Source organism: Leiobunum rupestre, chromosome 7 (genome assembly GCF_980474605.1).
Source record: "Leiobunum rupestre chromosome 7, qqLeiRupe1.1.hap1, whole genome shotgun sequence".
NCBI lineage: Eukaryota > Metazoa > Arthropoda > Arachnida > Opiliones > Sclerosomatidae > Leiobunum > Leiobunum rupestre.
The window spans coordinates 21,422,208-21,443,482 of NC_143390.1; the positions used below are offsets into that span (position 1 = coordinate 21,422,208).

General features: G+C 32.2%; 1 protein-coding gene across 5 annotated transcripts; it reads right to left on the bottom strand.

Moving 5' to 3' along the window:
• Window positions 1–1,044: 1,044 nt before the first annotated feature.
• On the bottom strand, window positions 1,045–19,754 carry LOC149935121 (uncharacterized). 5 transcript variants are annotated; one of them, XM_090153925.1, is made up of 11 exons: window positions 19,725–19,754; window positions 14,127–14,215; window positions 13,553–13,589; window positions 11,672–11,711; window positions 11,237–11,298; window positions 10,862–10,934; window positions 8,692–8,790; window positions 8,453–8,542; window positions 7,223–7,282; window positions 3,744–3,838; window positions 1,045–2,002 (listed from the first exon to the last, which is right to left on the bottom strand). In XM_090153925.1, the coding sequence occupies exons 3-11, from the start codon at window positions 13,553–13,555 to the stop codon at window positions 1,943–1,945; spliced, it is 582 nt and encodes a 193-aa protein (XP_090010051.1). In that variant the 5' UTR covers window positions 13,556–13,589; window positions 14,127–14,215; window positions 19,725–19,754; the 3' UTR covers window positions 1,045–1,942. The 5 variants fall into 5 exon arrangements, with proteins under 5 accessions (XP_090010051.1, XP_090010052.1, XP_090010055.1 ...); XM_090153926.1 differs by lacking the exon at window positions 19,725–19,754 and adding an exon at window positions 14,701–14,745; XM_090153929.1 differs by lacking the exon at window positions 19,725–19,754 and having other exon boundaries at window positions 1,045–1,950; window positions 14,127–14,318.
• Between the last annotated feature and the right edge of the window lie 1,521 nt (window positions 19,755–21,275).

Below are 21,275 nucleotides of genomic sequence, written 5' to 3' on the forward strand. Positions count from 1 at the left end.
ACTATCACAGTGGTGGCGCCTGGATGTTTTTCATTTGGATCCCCCTATATGAGCTTGTGCCCTTTCTTCCCTTACGAAAAACTAAGAAATTTATGCCATTTATTTAACAATTCATAAAAAATAATATGGTTTAAAACAAAAACAAAAAACCTATTAAAAGGATAAAATTATTTAAAAAGATCTTTTTGCATATATTGGAGCCGTTAAACTTTTAGGTGAAATTTCGTGAACATGTTATGCGTAAAATTAACCCCTGTGAAGAAAAAGTGCTGCATTTTTTTTGAAGGGAGTTAGAGGGCAAAATTTTTTTTGCATTATTAGAACCGAAGCTATAGCCATTTTTTAGTTGAGGTGCAAGGGATATATGGAAAAAACGAAAATAAACAAAAACATTTTTCAGCTCTTTTACTTTACATGGGTTAGTTTTACGCATAACTACACCTGTTGACCAAATTTAAAAAAAATTGTTAACTTAAGTGGTATGAACATGGTTGATTTGACCTGGAATGACTCATTGATCACAATTAAAATACTATCTAGCAATCACTTTGGCGCCCGCTTTCTAGAATTTTACGCAGCTCCTTAAATTTTGAGCTAGTATACTTAGTTTGAATGGAATGCTGCCAACTCAACTATTACTTCTGCCCTGCATCATTCCCTCTTGCCTGGGAAAAGATTTAGACGGGTCGCTTTTTTTACTGATTGTGATGAGGGAAAAGGGTGTTTCATTCTTGCCATCCATCTAGAAATGAGGATTAAAACCAATTTGCGAGTTTCAATTGCACCTCCTATATCTATCTCTGCCTATATATATATATATATAGGCAGAGATAGATATAGAAGGAGGTTGATATCTATATATATCTATATCTATAACTATATATCTATAACTATATATCTATAACTATATATCTATAACTATATATCTATAACTATATATCTATAACTATATATCTATATATATATATCTATATATATATATCTATATATATATATCTATATATATATATCTATATATATATATCTATATATATATATATATATATATATATATATATATATATATATATATAAATATCTCTATACTTATATATATATATATATATATAAATATCTCTATACCTATATATATATCTATATCTCTCTATATATATAATAATAATAATAATAATAATAATAATAATCAGCTAGGCTAATACCCAAGGCACCACTTTAGGCCTAAGTCATCAAGCGACTTTTGAAGCCATTAATTCAGGTGGCCGGGTTACAATGCGTAGGAGGGTGGTGACAAGCCCTGCATGCCACGCGTTCGAGCCAACAGCTCCCTACCCTAACTATTACCATCAACCTCAACAAGTTTATATGGAAGGGGAAACCGAAGATCTCAGGGGAAAACTATATATGTATATCTCTCTCTCTCTATATATCTCCCTCTTTAAATATAAATATATATATATATATATATATATATATATATATATCTCTCTCTCTCTCTCTCTCTCTCTCTCTCTATCTACACATACATAGAGGGGAAAATACCCCCCAGTAGCTTTATTACAGTGGCCTCCCTTAATATTCCCAATACTTTACCTAACAAGTAATTTAATACCTATAACAAATCCACTGATTATAATGGGGGCCCCCTAACAACTTTCATGGGCAGGCCCTGGAGACCTACGTTACACCACTGCTTATTTCCTAGTGTTCCATTTCATCACATCCGTCACATAGGTTACAGTTTTGTTTCAAAGGATGGGAGTTATATACTTAGAGAGTCACGACCTGCTTTTATTGGCCCATAATTAGATAAAATGTTCGTGAACTGGTTCCAACAACTCTCCTTTCCTAGAATTTTAGATCGTTTGCTAATAAAGCTGAAATTTCTTGAAGGTGAGGTGTGTTCTTATAAGCCATATACCATCAAAATAATTAAATAATTTTTTTAATAACCTGAAAATAGATTGGACAAGTTTAAAGTGTTAATTGACATCTTGGTATGAACCTAGGAAGTCCAAAAAAAAACTTAAAACATTCACATGCCACCTTTAAGGTACCACAGTGATTCAAGATTAGATTATAGGCCTACTTTATATAATTACATTGATTTAACCAAGAATGAATTAACATTAACTGGGAATATGCAAACACAACTACAACTTCTGCCCTTGTTATATTCGAAAAGTATTTTCTGCCTGCAGAGAAAACCTACGACTGTGAGCACTATTCGATTGTGCATGATGCGGGAAATGACCGTGTTACCATTATACAAGGTGTGGCAGTTAAATAACCAGACTGGTGCTGCTACTGGCAAACAGCGCGTGCACTGCGGCAGGTTTGAACATGTCTGTGAGTGTTTATGCTTCTCCCACCCTGAGCTCGGTTGTACATCGCTCAGTCTAGCTATAGCAATCGCCCACTCAAGTCCTTGCGCTAATGTCTTGTCGAAAAAATGCAGTGTTCAGATCGAGCAATGAGTTAACCTCAAGTTTCTTGTGAAACTGGGGAAATCTGCTACAGAAGCTCATACCATGTTAAATGAAGTGTATGGAAGTGAATGTTTACCGCGCACACAAATTTTTGAGTGGCTCAAAAGGTTTAAAAAGAGACATGAAATGATCGAAGATGATCCGCGCCCTGGACGACCCTCAACATCAACAACAGACAACAACATGCATCCAGAAAATTTGTAAATTAGTATGTGACAATCGTTGTCTGAGTGTCCGAGCTCTTGCTGAGATTTTAGGAATTAACGAAGAAAGTGTCAGTCAGATTTTGCATGAATCATTCAACATGCACAAAGTTCGCCCAAAAATGGTGTCAAAACTTCACTCCAGAACAAAGGAATCGAAAATTAACATTTGTGCTGACCTTTTAAACAACATTGAGAATGATCCAGAATTGTTAGAGAGTGATTACTCATGTTTTTTTACCTATGATCCTGAAACAAAGCACCGATCAATGCATTGGAAGAGCCCAAACTATCACCACGGCAAAAAAAGCGAAAATGAGCAAATCAAAATTCAAAGCCATTATGATGGTTTTTTTGGCAAGTGTGGAGTTGTCTACGTTCACTTGGTCCCCGAAGGTCAGACTGTCAATCAACATTATTACGTTGGTCGAGGTTCCTTCATGAACTGGATGCTTCAAGACAATGCGCCAGCCCATTCCGTCTTGTCTGTGATGGCCTTCTTTGCAAAATATGGCATCACCATGTTGAACCACCCACAGTACTCACCCGACTTGGCTCCTAGCTGTGACTTTTTATTTCCCAAGGTTAAATCTGAGCTTAAGGGGACAAGATTTGACAGTGTGGAAGCGGTGTAAGCAAAAGCGATGGAGGTCCCCAACAAGCTAACAGAAGCGGATTTCCAGCACTGCTTTGAACAATGGAAAATTCGTATGGAGCTTTGAAGGAATCGCCAAGGAGAGTACATTGAAGGCGATAAACTTTCTTATATAATTGGTGATCAACAAAATGTTTTGTAGCACCAGTCCGGTTATTTAATTTCCAAACCTGGAATTCTCAGTTTAACTGTTTTAGATTTAATTGGAAAATGGAAAAACAGTCCCTTGTTTCTTTGTGGTAGCCTCTCCTACTACTAGAATTACGCTTCAAAGTTTAGTTTTAAAATCTATCAAAATGAAAGAGTTAAAATTTTAGTTCAAGCTCTGTAGAAAAACAAACAAGCTTATTTTAGTTACACTAAATAAAATTTATTTTAAGCAAAGAAAAAAATTAAAACCTCAGAATCGGTTTCCTTGAAGTGCCGTCTGGCACTTTCATAAATGTCTTGCAGCATTTCATGGGACCATTTCCCTGTTTTTCCATCAACATTGTCTGAATATGTTTAAAATAATATTAGGTTACTCTTCAAAAATAATTTTGGATGTGTAAAACAGAGATGGATATTAAAAATATTTTTTTTTAAATTTTGATAATTTATACAATCCACTTTTTTATCTCTCTTAAGCCACATTGTATCATTTTTTAACGCAATAAAGGAAACGCCAGTTAAAGCTCTACTTGCACAATATTTCAAAACAGCAATCTAATTCTTTCTAAATTACCATCAGGTTATAAGAAATTAATAAACGAACTCCTTTTGATAAATATAATTTAAAGTAATTAGTGAAGTTAAAAAATTTATTGACCCGTTGAAAAGCTACTTAGAAAAATTGTCGCCAAACATGATGTACGGCATAATAGCCACAATAATTTGAATTTACAATAACGTGACAATTACTTTCCCTCCGGTTTTTGTATATTATTTTCAAGTGCTTTAATTAGTAGTTGCCAATTATACATTCTGGGTATCAATGAAAAGACTGAATATTTCGCTATAAATTTTTTAAGTAAAAATGGTTTTGCATTTTCTTATTGCAAAGAAACAATTTGATTACATATTGTAATTAAAACCCTATTATCGGACACGTCTTATACCAATTTTCTGATTGTCTGTCAGACATCTATCATGCCTATTAGGATTTAACATAAAAAAAATATGAACAAGGGAAAATAAACGAGGAAGCGATTCATTAAATTAAGTTAAATAAGGGGGAGGGGGGACATTTTCCAAATTCAGAGGGGTGAAACCCCCCAGATAATGACCACCCTCTAGAATATTTGGTCTTTGTTTAACTTTAGGACACTACCACGAGAGATATTGAAATTCACGAAAAACCTTAACTATTCATGTGGTATAGCTCTTTTATGGGGTCACTGAATAACGAAAATACAATGACCTTGAACCAAGTAGCCAAGGTCATAAAAAATTATTACTAGAACGATTAGATTAGTTACAATTAGAGAAGTGTGAACCAGATCATTTCACATCGAAATACCTGTAATCCAAGGTGAATTAATGAGACTCGATGGATGTCTAGGGGCCAAAATATAGGACCAATGCTTTCTAGAGCCCGTAACAAGGTTTGATGCTATCTGGGGCCCGTAAAAAGGTTTGATGCTATCTGGGGCCCGTAAAAAGGTTTGATGCTATCTGGGGCCCGTAAAAAGGTTTGATGCTATCTGGGGCCTGTAAAAAGGTTTGATGCTATCTGGGGCCATAAAAAGGTTTGATGCTATCTGGGGCCCGTAATGAGGTTTGATGCTATCTGGGGCCCGCAAAAAGGTTTGATGCTATCTGGGGCCCGTAATGAGGTTTGATGCTATCTGGGGCCCGTAACGAGGTTTGATGCTATCTGGGGCCCGTAACGAGGTTTAATCAAGGTTCGCTGAAATCTGGGGCCTGCAACGATGCTCAAAGCTTTCTAGGGCCCGTAGCGAGGTTTGATGACATCAGGGGCCCATAAAACGTTCTGATGATACCGGGGCTCGTAACGAGTTCCCATGATATCGGTATGAAGAGCTATTATTAATAGGGCCCGCAGAGAAGCCAGATGATGTACAGGGTCTTAAAGAAGGTCAATTATTAAAAGGGCCCGCAATGAAACCCAGTGATGTCTAGGACCAGTATCGAAGCTCTATTATTAACAGGGCCCGCAACACGCTCGATGAAGTCAGAACCAGATGAAATGTAGAAAATGTCTGGTTTTAAGGGCCCTTTGTCCGGTTGAAAGGCACCGGTGTCCGAAACTTAAGTTAGTGTGTATGGTTCTTAACTCCTAGTGTCCGAACTGAAGGTACATCGTCCGATAAAAGGACCAGTGATATTTGATTCATTATCCAAATGTCTGATAATAGGTACTCGTACTAGCCAATTAATTTTTCAATTTAGCACTAATTTACATTTTTTTTAAAAAACAATTTCGAAAGCATGGTCAATAATTTTCCATATTCCATAGTTCTGATGTTTAAAAAAGGCTCTCTGCTGTTTACCTTAGTTTATATATGAATTTTCTATAAGTTGTCCGATAACAGGGGGACTGACCCTATATTGTAAATATCTTATTGAATGGTTTACAACTTTGAAAATATTGGGTTGTTTCTCAAAAAACAATGTATAATTGTAAATTACAAATTATTATTTAATTATACTTCAATTTTCAGTTAAATTTTTCAAAAAGGAATTGACATCATGTGGGAACTAGCCTGATATAACTATCAAATGGTTTAAACAAATAGAACTGTTGTGGTTTTTGACATGGAACTATTTTTAATAAAAGCATTTTTTACATAGATAATTTTTTTTAAATTTAAGCACTTTACAATTAAACTTGGAGTCTGTATAACACAGTGGTGGGAAAATATTTTAAATGGCAGGCTAAATAATAATATATATAATAAAATCACCTTTTATAAAAAAATATTTTTTTACTAAACTTAATAGTTATAGATTCTAATCATGCCCCTAAATATTTTTTTAAATCAGGATTATCTGGAAAATTAACCATACTGGCCTACACTTCTAAAGCCATGATGATTCACAGTCACACACAACTGAATATTTTACTAGTTTTACTGGCAAAGTTGTTTGTTGTAAGCGCCATTACCCCGATTGGCAGCTCAAGGAGGTTTTGCCAGGTAGTTCTTTTGCAAAAAGCAATTTCTTGGTATTTTTGGGATTAGCCAGTGTACACTGAGAAGTGTGTGACTCGATGATAGTGTCACATTTGACCTTTGATTATCTTAACTTGAATTAATTTTGTTAGTTACTGATAAAAAATAACTCAAAAGACAATCATAACACTATCTGTTGATGGTTACAACTGAAGCAGATAAAAAATTACTTTCTGTATAATTATTTAAAAAGTAGAAGTGATGATACATAATTGTGGACTAACCTTAACCAAGATAACTCTGAAATGTATTATCAGGAATATGACGCAGGTCAACCAAAGCACAGCGCTAATGTTAAAGTTTTTACTCAACGCGGGTCATATACTAGCAGGCGGCCCACTATTTGGGCATCAGTGGTATAGTACTTAATATTTAAAGCCATTTCAAAAAGTTTATGACTTACATCAAATATATTTATCATTAAATTTAAATATTAGATTTCCAAAATAGATTTAAAGTTAGTGATATATATATAAAAAAATATAATATTTTCTGGGGTAAAAATATTTATTTCAAATGGGAGAAGACTTAATTTCTGTTGAAGTACCAAAATTTCAAAAATCTGTTACTGCTATGACATATTTTATTGAAATATTTATACCATCTTAATTTGCTGTCATAAATGTTAAATTCAAGAAGGCAATAAATCCAAGTATTCTTTTTGCTCCAATAATCAACCTTTATAACACTTGAAAAAATACTTACATTCATTATTTACACTTGCAAAAGCAATATCTTTCGGCCACCATTCTGGCTTTTCAATTGCTTTGTAACATTCATGTTTTAAAACTACAATATATATAAAAAAAATTAAAGCTACAATCTAATAACTTTACGCAACTAACTTCATAGCATTGTATACAAAAAAGGAAGCAACTTTATTTAATGACAAACTTGAAATACAGTTAATGTGTTCAATCGTTTTAAGTTTTTTTTTAGATTTTATTTAATTAAAGAGATAATCTGGTTAAAAGAATTAGTGTATGACGTAATCATGCAATACCCAGTCTACATGTCTAGTAGCTTTCATAACCACTTCCTACAGAAGTTGGGTTGGAAATAGCTACCTTACAAACCACTGGATTTGTTGTATGAAATATAGCCAACATCAAATATTGCTTAAGAATTAAAATAATAATACAAAGCAAAATGTAAACGTGCACGTTTAAATTTCAGTTAGACTTACTTTCAAATGGTCGTTCGGCATAAAGTTCATCACATGATGAGTGACAAAAGATGTTAAGTTTTTAAGTATGTAAATGGATTAGTAAGTTATAAAGTGATAAAGGTTATTCATGAAAACAGGGATCCATAATAGTAACTTGAAATTATTATCCTGTCATATACCTATGGTAAGATGTCACGGGTAGCATCAGAAAAATTACCGATTAAATCATGTCCTCCTCCTTCCCACACCAAATGTGGTGGCGACCCCTAGAGGGCAATAAGCTAATAAAAGAGTAGGCACAGCCTGGCTTAAGAGCAGTTACTGTAGGATCATATGTTGGAGAAGGTATTGCTCTAGTATTCATGCTAATAAATTAATATTTGACATTAACTAGTGTGTATACTTAACTGACTTTTTCACATATCCGCACGTTTAAATGGTTAGTTTGAACCTTTAGCCTTCGGAGAAAAGGTTCATTACAATGCTTCAATTAAAAATGATTAATTAATTTTTCGTCTGCGTATTTTATTTCAGTAGTGGGTACGGCAAACTAGTCAGATCAAATATTTTGGGGTAAGACAACTCTTTCACTTAAAGAATTTAATTATAATAATATAATAATAATAATAATACTAATAATAATATCATAATGGGAATTTTAGACCCGAGTTGCATTTAAGCCATTCCAAAAGAAATATCACTAAACCATTTTCCTACTGATTTATCCTCCATAATATGATTTTTAAATTCAGTACAACTATACTCACGCAGTGGTTTCATTATGAATGTAATCACTTCCCGCAGTTGAGCAGTATATAACGTCTCCCCATCAGGTAAGTTTGACAATTTTGTTCCACCTTAAAAAATTATCCGATAGAAGCAGATTCCTTCTTACAACATATACTATTTTATAATAACACCCGTATATAAATTATATCCTAAGTATCATACATTTAAGATTAAAATTTTACTCTAGTTACAATTATGTCATAAAAATGATTGCTACCTAAAATTTGTACATCACCGGATGACGAAGAAATAATGCCATTTAAAAATCCATCGGAAATTTTAGACTTAAAGTTATTATCCAATGTGCATCCATAAACTGAAAAAAATTTATAATTTATCTTAGATTACAATTTTCAGTGAAATTACTACCATCCCTAATAGAAAATTATTTTTGAATTTTTATAATTTGATAAACCCAAGTACCAGCAAAAGTGACATAGTTACCAAAAGTGTGACAATCCCTGTACTTTCATACGTTAAACGTTTAATGAATGCTCGACTCTAGACCAACCACATAAAAGACTTAATTATTGTCGCCTTCAGGATCTTTTTTAGTCTATGGTATTATATCCTAGGTAGATGGTGATAGCGTCTCCACAGAACGACGAAAAATCAAAAATACACTAACTTTGACCATTGCTACTTAGTTCCTCCGTTCCTCACTACGAGGCGTTATTTGTTGGTTTTCACTTCCCTCCCTAAGGCATACTTCCCTTCTCCCCTCCCAACTTGAATTTCGCTAGTAAAATTCATTAAAAAATAGGTTCGATTGGCACACTTCTGGTAATTATGTCACTTTTGGTACCAGGAAATACATTTAATTTTACAAAAATATATAGCTATAAAACCTACAAAAGTTGAAATTTCTGAAAACAATTCTCATTCTTATAGGAAAAATTTGCTAAGCTAGAAATAACCAAAGAAAATATAGGAGAGCAAATGTAGCCTTCAAGGGGCATTAACGCTTTGCCAAACAAACCTCCATTTCCTAATTTATCTAAAGTCGAGGCTTACTTTGAAATAAACAAAACAAAAGAGTTATCTGAGGTTAGCTTTAACCAGTGCCTTAAAATGGTGAAAAAAATCAAAAAATCGTCGAAAAAGATTAAGCGTTTGTTTTAGTAAAATTTAGCTACACCCACTTCTGAAATGTAGATGAATCACCAATCACTTATTCAATTTTAACAATTTTTATAATATTAGAATAGACTGCTATAACTGATCAAAGATATATAAAATCCATTTAATTGTTATGGTGGTCAGGGTTTCTTTCAGGCAACTCTACGGGGGAGCTTCGAGAAAATCTAATCTAACCCAAATTAGAAAAATACTGGACACCCACCAAGATAAAATATTCCGAAAGGAACACTGGTCCTTAAAATTTATAGCCATAGAAAGATCATTTCAAGAGTTTTTTGATAAATTGAAATTTAAGGACATGAATTTTGCAACTCAAGGTAAGCTTGTTGACAAGAATAATGACAAGGCAATATAACAATTTTTTCCCACATTGTTACCAACAAAATTACCCAATAAATTTTCCAAAAGTTTTTAATCAAATTGGTAGCCATGGAGCATGTCAGCGACTTAAAATAGTTCTAGAAAATTGATCTTGCACTATATGTGACATGTCAAATGATAAATCAGATGAAAACCAATGTGTTTCAAGTCATAGGAGGCAAGTTAAGAAACCTCGATCTTCAATGCTTTTAACAATCTCTAATATCAGAAGTAAATGAACCAAAGTTATCGAAATAGCGCTCAGAATCAGAGGGCGTTTTCCTTATGAAAATGATGAGACAATGGAGTAAAAAAGGCTAATTTCCATCCCCGTCCTTTTACGTGATAAATTGCACTTGGAATTGTTGTTATAGCTATTTCTATGTATACAAAATGGTTTCATTTGGCCTAGGAGCGCACAAAATTTCAAATTTGAGGCAAAATTGTAACTTCTAAAGGAAAACGCCTCCAACATGGGGATAGTCTGATAACTTTGGTTCATTTACTTCTTTTAATATCTCATTCTGAATGAGTTACATTAACTCCTCTGGTAATTCTAACTTATGATGGTAATCATTGAAACAATATATTTTTGAATATCAAACAATGAATAAATGAAAATTTGTTTGCAACAGACTATCAACACTTTTATCACATATTTCTTATTCTAACAATACACAATCTATTGTTTGACACAGTTTTTAATGTTTCAATATACAATTAATGAAAAGAAGGATAATTTTCTACCACATCTTGAAAAAAAAGTTGATTCATAAGACTGACCCGTTTCAAAATAAGGTATTATTTATTTGGCATTTAATTGTTTATCTCTATGTTTGACTAATATAACTTTCATGTTGACCATAAATATAAAAAAGAAAACTCACCTTCCATGCACACTTCTTTATCATAGTATACAAAAATGCTTGGTGTCTTGGTATTTTGAAACAGTTCCTTCTGCTATAAAATTAAATTGGTCATTACCAAGAAAAAAAAATATATATTTAAAGATTTAAAAACTAAATTGTTAGGCTGTATGATATGTGCATACATATCAAACTAACAAGCCTACGTAACCCAACAACAGCCAAATCTTAACTATTTACTGTGACTTGAGACATAAAAGTAAAATTTTATTATGTTAATTAAGTAATTGCTAATGTATGCCCCAATTATACAATTATAATATTAGAGAGCCAAGAGGTAAAGTATACCTTTATATAAAACTGAAGGTAAATTGACATAGGTAGCAAAGAACTTACTTTCTTACACATGGTTCTTATCCGTCTTCTTCCTTCAGCTTTTATTTCAGCTGGGGTATGTGCTATAAGCAATTGAACAAACTATTAATACTTTTAAGTTACAACATTATTTCATTTTTAATCATTTCACTATAGATATGTCACTGCACCACAAAGAGGTGCCCCGTATATTGAATTAGTAGCACCTACACAAGTAATTTAATAAAGTCTAGTGGAGAATTAACATCCCCCTTTTTATATGAATATACTTATGTGCTATAGTTAGTCAATTGAGAGCTAGGGACTAACCACTTCTTAAACATTTGTACATCAAATACAGGCCTTTGACAATGCTAAATCTGTAATCAGTTTCGTAATAACTTAAATACAGTCAAAGCTACCGTATTGTACTCCTTGGTTCGTTGTGGAATTTTGCAAATTATGAAATAAACTTACTATCTTTTCTTTTTGTGCTGTAAAATTTCACGATGTTGTCCTATTAATATTTAAATATTGCATTAAAATAAAATTTTTGTAATTTATAGTGGGAATTAAAGCACAAATTTTGCAACCTATATTCAATGAGGATTTATTAAAGCACTTCCTAAACCTAAATTGACCAATTTTGAGGCTTAGCAGCAGTGGCGTAACTAGGAACTCCGGTCCCCCCCCCCCAAAAAAAACGACTCTGGGCCCTTTTAAATAACACTGATTTTAATCATACACGTTTGGGGGCCATTGCTTAGCAGATTAAAATGAAATCATTCAATATCGAAAATATATTCCCATGAATTTCATCTTGGGAATTCACTGACTAGGTCACTACTTAATGTAGCTAAGCCACGTGAAATAAATTAATAAATCTAAATTCCTATCTAATGTCATTCTCCTTCAACAAGGTTCAAATTAAGTTTTTGGTCTAGAACTACTTTAAAAGAGCAGCTAAGGCTACTTGTCTTTTGCTCTTATAGTCTAAGAGCCCAGGATAAAATAAGTTAATAGTACATGGCTGAAACATTGGACATATGGTGGGAAAATGTGTCAGATGGATAAAATGAGGCCATACTGTCATGTCATATATCAAACTGATGATGTCACCGACTGAGAGACACTTTAAGCGAGTTATAAGTACAAAGCTGGAATAGGTCTTGACTGATAGACCTGAACTCTGACAACCAAAGTGGGTCCAAATGGTCAATCTGCCTTTTTTAGTCAGACCCCACCCACTAATTTCCATTTAGCTGTATGTTAAATGGAAATAAGAGGGTTGGGTCTGACATAATCAGAAAAATTCGCCGTTTGGGCCCACTTTGGTTGTCAGATTGATAATGTTTTTAAAGTATACATCCACACCTATCGAACAAGACCATTTCCAGCTTTGTATTTATAACTTACTTAAAGGGCCCTTTAGACAGTGACATCATCAGTCTGATACATGATGTATGCAGTAGCGTTGCTAGGATTACAAGTATGGGGGTTTTCCAATGGATAAATTGTTGCAAATTTCTATATAGGTGATTCATAACTTGCATCTAGGGTTAAAATAAGTCTCTTGACTTTGGAAATGTAAGATTTTCTATTTAGAGAAGAAGCAGATATCTACATAAGCGGCTGCTTTAGGGGGTGCTTCGAAAAAAATTTCAGGTGTTTTTAAGCGGCACCAACAATACCATGGCAATGTCACTCGACGTACGATGATTTAAATCCTATATCATTTCAATGTATTTGTGAAAATGTCCAATAATAGTTTTTGTAGCAATAGTAATTCAGAGAAAAATGAATTGCAGTTACTTCTATGTTGATAAAAAATGACCATGCATGTTTTAATTTGTATTTGGTATAAAGTCAGTGTCTGGAATATAAGTTGTTTATATTCCAGACACTGACATGTAATTGCTGGACACCAGTTTCTAATTAATAATAATAGTAACAATAATATTTATTTCACAAAAAAAACTTTGCAGGCAACCACTGAGGCAATACCTAAACAGGGTGGTTAATTGACAGAGGATTTTTGTATTTCAAGTATACTTTAAAAAACAATTAAACATCATTGTATGTATTTCTTACAAAATGAAAACAGATTTAGGTAATAATACAGAATACAAGGCTACTAGCTTAAGAAAAAGGCCATTTCTACATATATCTTGGGTGCTTTTCGCTCAAAATAAGCTGACTCTCAAAAGCACAAACTACTAGACACACTAGGAAAAATGTCGAAATGTGTTATTTCAAACAACAAAAATCTCAAATACAGTACACTACTAGAGTTCTATAAAAAAAAGGAAATTTTTGCAAGCGAAGGATTTTACGATATTTCATTAAGTACAAACTCACCATGATTGTGAAAATGTTAATATAATTAACTTCCAACCTGTAAAAAAATTATCTTTAGTTACTTTAAAAAATAATAATCCATTTAAAATAGCATTGCAACAAGCTACAGTGAGACGTATTTCTTAACAATAAAGCCAAAATATGTTATAAAAAATTATGACTCCAATTTGCACACTTCAATTCAATTTTACCAGTAAACACAGAAAAAATGGTGAAAAAAGGGGGATTTTTTAAAAATCCTAAAAATTTTTAGATATGACTTTTTTGTCTGGGGGCAATATGCTTACGGGTCCTACAAAAATTTTTAGTGACAAGATCAACGGTGTTTATTTGAATAAAAGGCAAAGGAGCAGACAAACAGACTTTCAAATCTATATATTAGATTATATATTTAGCTATAATTTTCATACGCATCGTTTTTATTAAAAAACTTAATTGAAATATTAATCTTTCCCACAATTATTAATGCAATTTTCTTCGTCAGTTAATGCCCGAAATCTCGTCAACTGTTCGTCAAGTGTGTGAAGGAAAAGGAAAATAGTTTCCCTAAACTCAAACCAAAAACTACACTCACCAGCAAAGTGTAAATAGTCCTTAACGATGTATATAGGAGTGACAGTCAACTGACTACAGGTGTGTTCAGAAATGTCTCGTAGATCACCTCTGACATTCGTTGGTTTTAAAAATAAAAACATTTTTTAAATTAAGTTATCATACGAAACCACTAATTAATGAAGTTATCATATGAAACCACTAATTAAGTAAGTTATCATATGAATTAATAATTTTTCATATGAAACTACTTAATAAATTTTCATATGAAACTACTTAATAAATTTTCATATGAAACTACTACTTAATAAATTTTCATATGAAACTACTACTTAATAAATTTATAATATGAAACCACTAATTAATGAAGTTATCATATGAAACCACTAATTAATGAAGTTATCATATGAAACCACTAATTAATGAAGTTATCATATGAAACCACTAATTAATGAAGTTATCATATGAAACCACTAATTAATGAAGTTATCATATGAAACCACTAATTAATGAAGTTATCATATGAAACCACTAATTAATGAAGTTATCATATGAATTAATAATTTTCCATATGGAACTACTGGGTCATTACATACGATTTCGGCCAATCATGTCACCATGGGTCAATTGATTTTTTTTAAATATTAAACACTTGATAGATTTGCCTAAAAAAAGGTGATATCCAAGGTTTTAGCTGAAAATATTAGGTAGTTTTAGAATCAACACAGTTTAACCGAAACCCCACATTTTTTGGTATATCGTATCTCGATTTAATAATAATAATAATAATAATAATCAGCTAGGCTAATACCCAAGGCACCACCTTAGGCCTAAGTCATCAGGCGACTTTTGAAGCCCTTAATTCAGGTGGCCGGGTTACAATGCGTAGGAGGGTGGTGGCAAGCCCTGCATGCCACGAGATCGAGCCAACAGCTCCCTACACTAACTATTACCGTTAACCTAGACAAGTTTTTACCCTTTCGCTTTAAGTTTAATAACTTTTTATAAATATATTTTATTTTAGCAAAATAACACAATCTTACACATTTCGACAAGGCCAATTCAATGGTGTGGTTTATATAGCCCTAACTGGAATTGATACCAGGTTATTGGATGTCAAAATGTACATTTTTATTTTTGGGGGGGTCTCAATCGAGGGGTTAAAGGGTCATGTGGGCGATTGAAAACAAGAAATATAAATACACTATTAGATAGCTCTAGAAAAGAGCTTTAAAATAAACTATTAAAAAACGGCTATTTTCCTTGTTTTTATTTAATAAATCAATATCTATTTTCTTGAAATTCAACACTTTTGAAATTTTATATTTTTTATATCATACAAAAAATGGTTTAAATCTTTTAGAAATTATTAATACGTATTTAACGATGTGTGATAAATAATGCTCGAATATTTTCTAAATCATTATCTTTAAGAATAAAGGATCTAGCTCTGGAAGTAGTCGCTGTAGGCGTTGATATCAGTCGCAAAATCAAGTTAAGAGGTATATGGCATTTGTCGTCCCGTTTAGGCCATGACAGACTGTTAACTTATGTATATATTTTTCAACCCTTAATTTTGAGTAGTAAATTGCTAAAATATTAATATGAAAATAATTGTGTGTTAAATAGAGGCATTGAACTTTTTACTGTCGCCTGTAATGTTTGTTGTAACTGAAAACTAAACCTAATCTATAAATATGTAGAAAAAACCTGGTCGAGGCTGCCCCCTAAGAAAGTTAAATTGAACCTACCACACATTATAGATGATATAAAATGAATCTTTTGCAAGTGTTGATACTTTTGGGAGCTTGGAATTACAAAAGGTAAAAATAAAATTCGGAAGCATTTATTGTACCATGTGTTTCTTAATGTATTTTCTAAGCTAACCAAAATGGTGGATTACAAAACTTTAATACTTAACAGTATAAAATTCTAGGTATTTATAGATTAGGTTTAGTTTTCAGTTACAACAAACATTACAGGCGACACTAAAAAGTTCAATGCCTCTATTTAACACACAATTATTTTCAATTTAATATTTTAGCAATTTACTACTCAAAATTAAGGGTTAAAAAATATATACATAAGTTAAGTCTGTCATGGCCTAAACGGGACGACAAATGCCATATACCTCTTAACTTGATTTTGCGATTGATATCAACGCCTACAGCGACTGCTTCCAGAGCTAGATCCTTTATTCTTAAAGATAATGATTTAGAAAATATTCGAGCATTATTTATCACACATCGTTAAATACGTATTAATAATTTCTAAAAGATTTAAACCATTTTTGGATGATATCAAAAATATAAAATTTCAAAAGTGTTGAATTTCAAGAAAATAGTTATTGATTTATTAAATAAAAACAAGGAAAAAACCCTTTTTTTTAAGAGCTTATTTTAAAGCACTTTTCTACAGCTATCTAATAGTGTATTTATATTTATTGTTTTTTAATCGCCCACATGACCCTTTAACCCCTCTCGATTGAGACCCCCCAAAAATAAAAATGTACATTTTGACATCCAATAACATGGTATCAATTCCAGTTAGGACTATATAAACCACACCATTGAATTGGCCTTGTCGAAATGTGTAAGATTGTGTTATTTTGTTAAAATAAAATATATTTATAAAAAGTTATTAAACTTAAAGCGAAAGGGTACTGAAATCGAGATACGATATACCAAAAAATGTGGGGTTTTGGTTAAACTGTGTTTATTCTAAAACTTCTTAATATTTTCAGCTAAAACCTTGGATATCACCGTTTTTTAGGCAATCTATCAGTGTTTAAAATTTAAAAAAAATCGATTGACCCATGGTGACATGATTGGTCGAAATCGTATGGAATGACCCTACTAATAAATAAATTTTTCATGTGAAACTACTAAATAATAAATTTTTAATATGAAACTAATAATTAAGAAATTTTTAATATGAAACTGCTAATGAATAAATTTATCACATGAAACTGCTAATGAATAAATTTATCACATGAAACTGCTAATGAATAAATTTATCACATGAAACTGCTAATGAATAAATTTATCACATGAAACTGCTAATGAATAAATTTATCACATGAAACTGCTAATTAAGTTATCACGTGAAACTGCTAATTAAGTTATCACGTGAAACTGCTAATTAAGTTATCACGTGAAACTGCTAATTAAGTTATCACGTGAAACTGCTAATTAAGTTATCACGTGAAACTGCTAATTAAGTTATCACGTGAAACTGCTAATTAAGTTATCACGTGAAACTGCTAATTAAGTTATCACGTGAAACTGCTAATTAAGTTATCACGTGAAACTGCTAATTAAGTTATCACGTGAAACTGCTAATTAAGTTATCACGTGAAACTGCTAATTAAGTTATCACGTGAAACTGCTAATTAAGTTATCACGTGAAACTGCTAATTAAGTTATCACGTGAAACTGCTAATTAAGTTATCACGTGAAACTGCTAATTAAGTTATCACGTGAAACTGCTAATTAAGTTATCGCGTGAAACTGCTAATTAAGTTATCGCGTGAAACTGCTAATTAAGTTATCGCGTGAAACTGCTAATTAAGTTATCGCGTGAAATTGCTAATTAAGTTATCGCGTGAAACTGCTAATTAAGTTATCGCGTGAAACTGCTAATTAAGTTATCGCGTGAAACTGCTAATTAAGTTATCGCGTGAAACTGCTAATTAAGTTATCGCGTGAAACTGCTAATTAAGTTATCGCGTGAAACTGCTAATTAAGTTATCGCGTGAAACTGCTAATTAAGTTATCGCGTGAAACTGCTAATTAAGTTATCGCGTGAAACTGCTAATTAAGTTATCGCGTGAAACTACCAATTAAGTTATCGCGTGAAACTACCAATTAAGTTATCGCGTGAAACTACCAATTAAGTTATCGCGTGAAACTACCAATTAAGTTATCGCGTGAAACTACCAATTAAGTTATCGCGTGAAACTACCAATTAAATTATCGCGTGAAACTACCAATTAAATTATCGCGTGAAACTACCAATTAAGTTATCGCGTGAAACTACCAATTCAGTTATCGCGTGAAACTACCAATTAAGTTATCGCGTGAAACTACCAATTAAGTTATCGCATTAAACTACCAATTAAGTTATCGCATTAAACTACCAATTAAGTTATCGCATTAAACTACCAATTAAGTTATCGCATTAAACTACCAATTAAGTTATCGCATTAAACTACCAATTAAGTTATCGCATTAAACTACCAATTAGGTTATCGCATTAAACTACCAATTAAGTTATCGCATTAAACTACCAATTAAGTTATCGCATTAAACTACCAATTAAGTTATCGCATTAAACTACCAATTAAGTTATCGCATTAAACTACCAATTAAGTTATCGCATTAAACTACCAATTAAGTTATCGCATTAAACTACCAATTAAGTTATCGCATGAAACTACCAATTAAGTTATCGCATGAAACTACCAATTAAGTTATCGCATGAAACTACCAATTAAGTTATCGCATTAAACTACCAATTAAGTTATAGCATTAAACTACCAATTAAGTTATCGCATTAAACTACCAATTAAGTTATCGCATTAAACTACCAATTAAGTTATAGCATTAAACTACCAATTAAGTTATCGCATTAAACTACTAATTAAGTTATCGCATTAAACTACTAATTAAGTTATCGCATTAAACTACTAATTAAGTAATCGCATTAAACTACTAATTAAGTAATCGCATAAGACTACTAATTAAGTTATCGAATTAGACTACTAATTAAGTTATCGCATTAGACTACTAATTAAGTTATCGTTCGGTCAAGAAGGTTTAGATTTAGCTCAGGCCATTGGCCGTCGTTGAAAGGACGTCACCGGTGAGCCGCATTCGGTTCAGTTCCTTCTCCAACGAATCGCGATCGCGATTCAGCTGGGCAACGCGGCATCAATTTTAAACACCTTTCCTCCAGGGCTTCCCTAAAGGATTACCTCTATTCTTTGTACATATTTACGAAATAAAGTATAAAATAGTTATCACATTAATGTGATAACTTAATTCGTAGTTTAAACTACTAATTGACCGATTTCAAAATTATGTTTTTACACGTGACAGAACCTTTACATTGTAAGGTATAGCAGGTTTTTTACCTGCTTTTATACCCTAACATGGCGGTGTATTTCCACGCGCAAAATTAATTTTAAGATCCCTTAATTAAGTTATAATATTAAACCATGGTGAAACACTTTTCCTTCATGTTCCTCTCTGGAGAATGCGCTGCATAAACTACCGTAATTTGTTAACCTAGATGTATCTATTTCTGTTAATGAAATATGCTTGATTAATAACCATGTTTTAAAAATAGGGTTTGCAGATAGAATCAAAAACCGTTTCTAATTTTTACAGACTACTTACTTATCTAGTTCTAGTACCAATTTATATCTTTTAAGCCTTGGTTCACGAACGATTGCTAATTTACTATCGACAACCCGGCCGAGTTCGAGATTAAAATATAATTAATACAAATCATTTTAATTCAAAGTTAATTTTTTAATTAATTATTTAGTATAAATTTATAATTAAGTTTATAATCAAAGATAATAATTAAAACATAACTAAAATATAAAATAACTTACTTGCGTAAACGGTAGAAGCTCGTGTAGAAGTAAAAGCAGACGCTTGAAAGCTTCCCTAAAAACTCATTTAAAAAGAATACATATATACTAAGTTTGACTTACCCATCCTTGCTTTAGCTACTAACTATACTTTTTCATAATCCTGATTATCGAAAGTTTTCTTCGGCTGACATTCCTCCTAATGGATGAGACCGATCCTCGTTATATTTGTAAACATTTAAGTTTACAAGAACAAATCTTGTTTAAAAAAGACGTTTTACCCAAACATAAATCTAGATTTTAATTTGAGGCATTAAGTAGTAAAGTACAATGATTAGAATATTTATCAGGCGTGATGATTGTTTTAACAATATTATTTATAGCAAAGATTAGGTATTTACATTTGAAATTTACGCTAACACTAAACAACTTAAGCCAGCGTCGTAGCCAGGATTGGATTTCGGAGGGGGATGTGCCCCCCTCCCGTATGTATGGCAACATTGTCTCGAGTAGCGGCTCTGCTACACGAATTCCTACATTTACACGGGATTAATTCTCCATCTAATATATTGACCATATCAAAAGGCATATTTTCCATTTTATCGACTCGCCAACCAATATCAAAACGTGGGACAGATCTGATAATATTTCTAGAAAACCCGTCACGCGACTGCTATGGGTTTTACTCAAAAATACCACGTTACCGATATGACCCTTTCGAAGTTTGGAACAAAGACTATATAAGCTATCGCTTTATATAGTCTTTGGTTTGGAATGAACTCAAGTGGAAACATTTGGAATTTCCCAATCCCAGGAAATTCCCTTTTTACAGGCCCTCCGTAGTGAAAGGTTGGGACCCCTCACTACTTCGTGTCTTTTTTATTTCATTACCCTTAAAAGGGGGAAACGAAATTATTATTTCCCTCTGAAATGGGTGTTGGTGATAGGATCATGGATTAATTAATGAGTTAATTAATCCATGATAGGATTACCTCGATGTGTTCGTAAAGGCGCGAGCTTGGTGGAGGATGCGCTTGAGGCTGTGTAATATTGTTTTTGGTTTTTATCCGTGGAAGTACGATTATAGCTCACTTCATTTGAAACAGGTTGTTTGTTTTTATAGTTTTAGTAGATTGATTAAATAAGTCATTTACGTTGTAATATTGTTTTTGGATTTGTCTTAATTTTTTATTCGTATTTCTATAACATTTTGATTTTTAATTTGTATTTTTATGAAATTAAATTTATATTTCTGATGAGCTTTCTTAGGATATTGAGCTTTACTAGGGAATATTTTTGAATTTGTTTTTCAATGAAATATTTTATTTTTGATAATTGTTGTTTTGAGGTATATTTTCTTATTTTTTTTATGAATTTTTTATTTCTTGATTGGAGTACTATTTTATTGTGTTGTCAGCCACTTACCAGGACCAGTTTCGGTGCCATGCTGCGAGTGTCTATAAAAGTTATATTTATTGAACGCCTTTCTTCCAGGGGCTTCCCCTTTCGCTTTGTAAACAAGTGTAAAGTGTTATTTTTCAATAAAATTAATTATTATTTTACCAAAGTAAG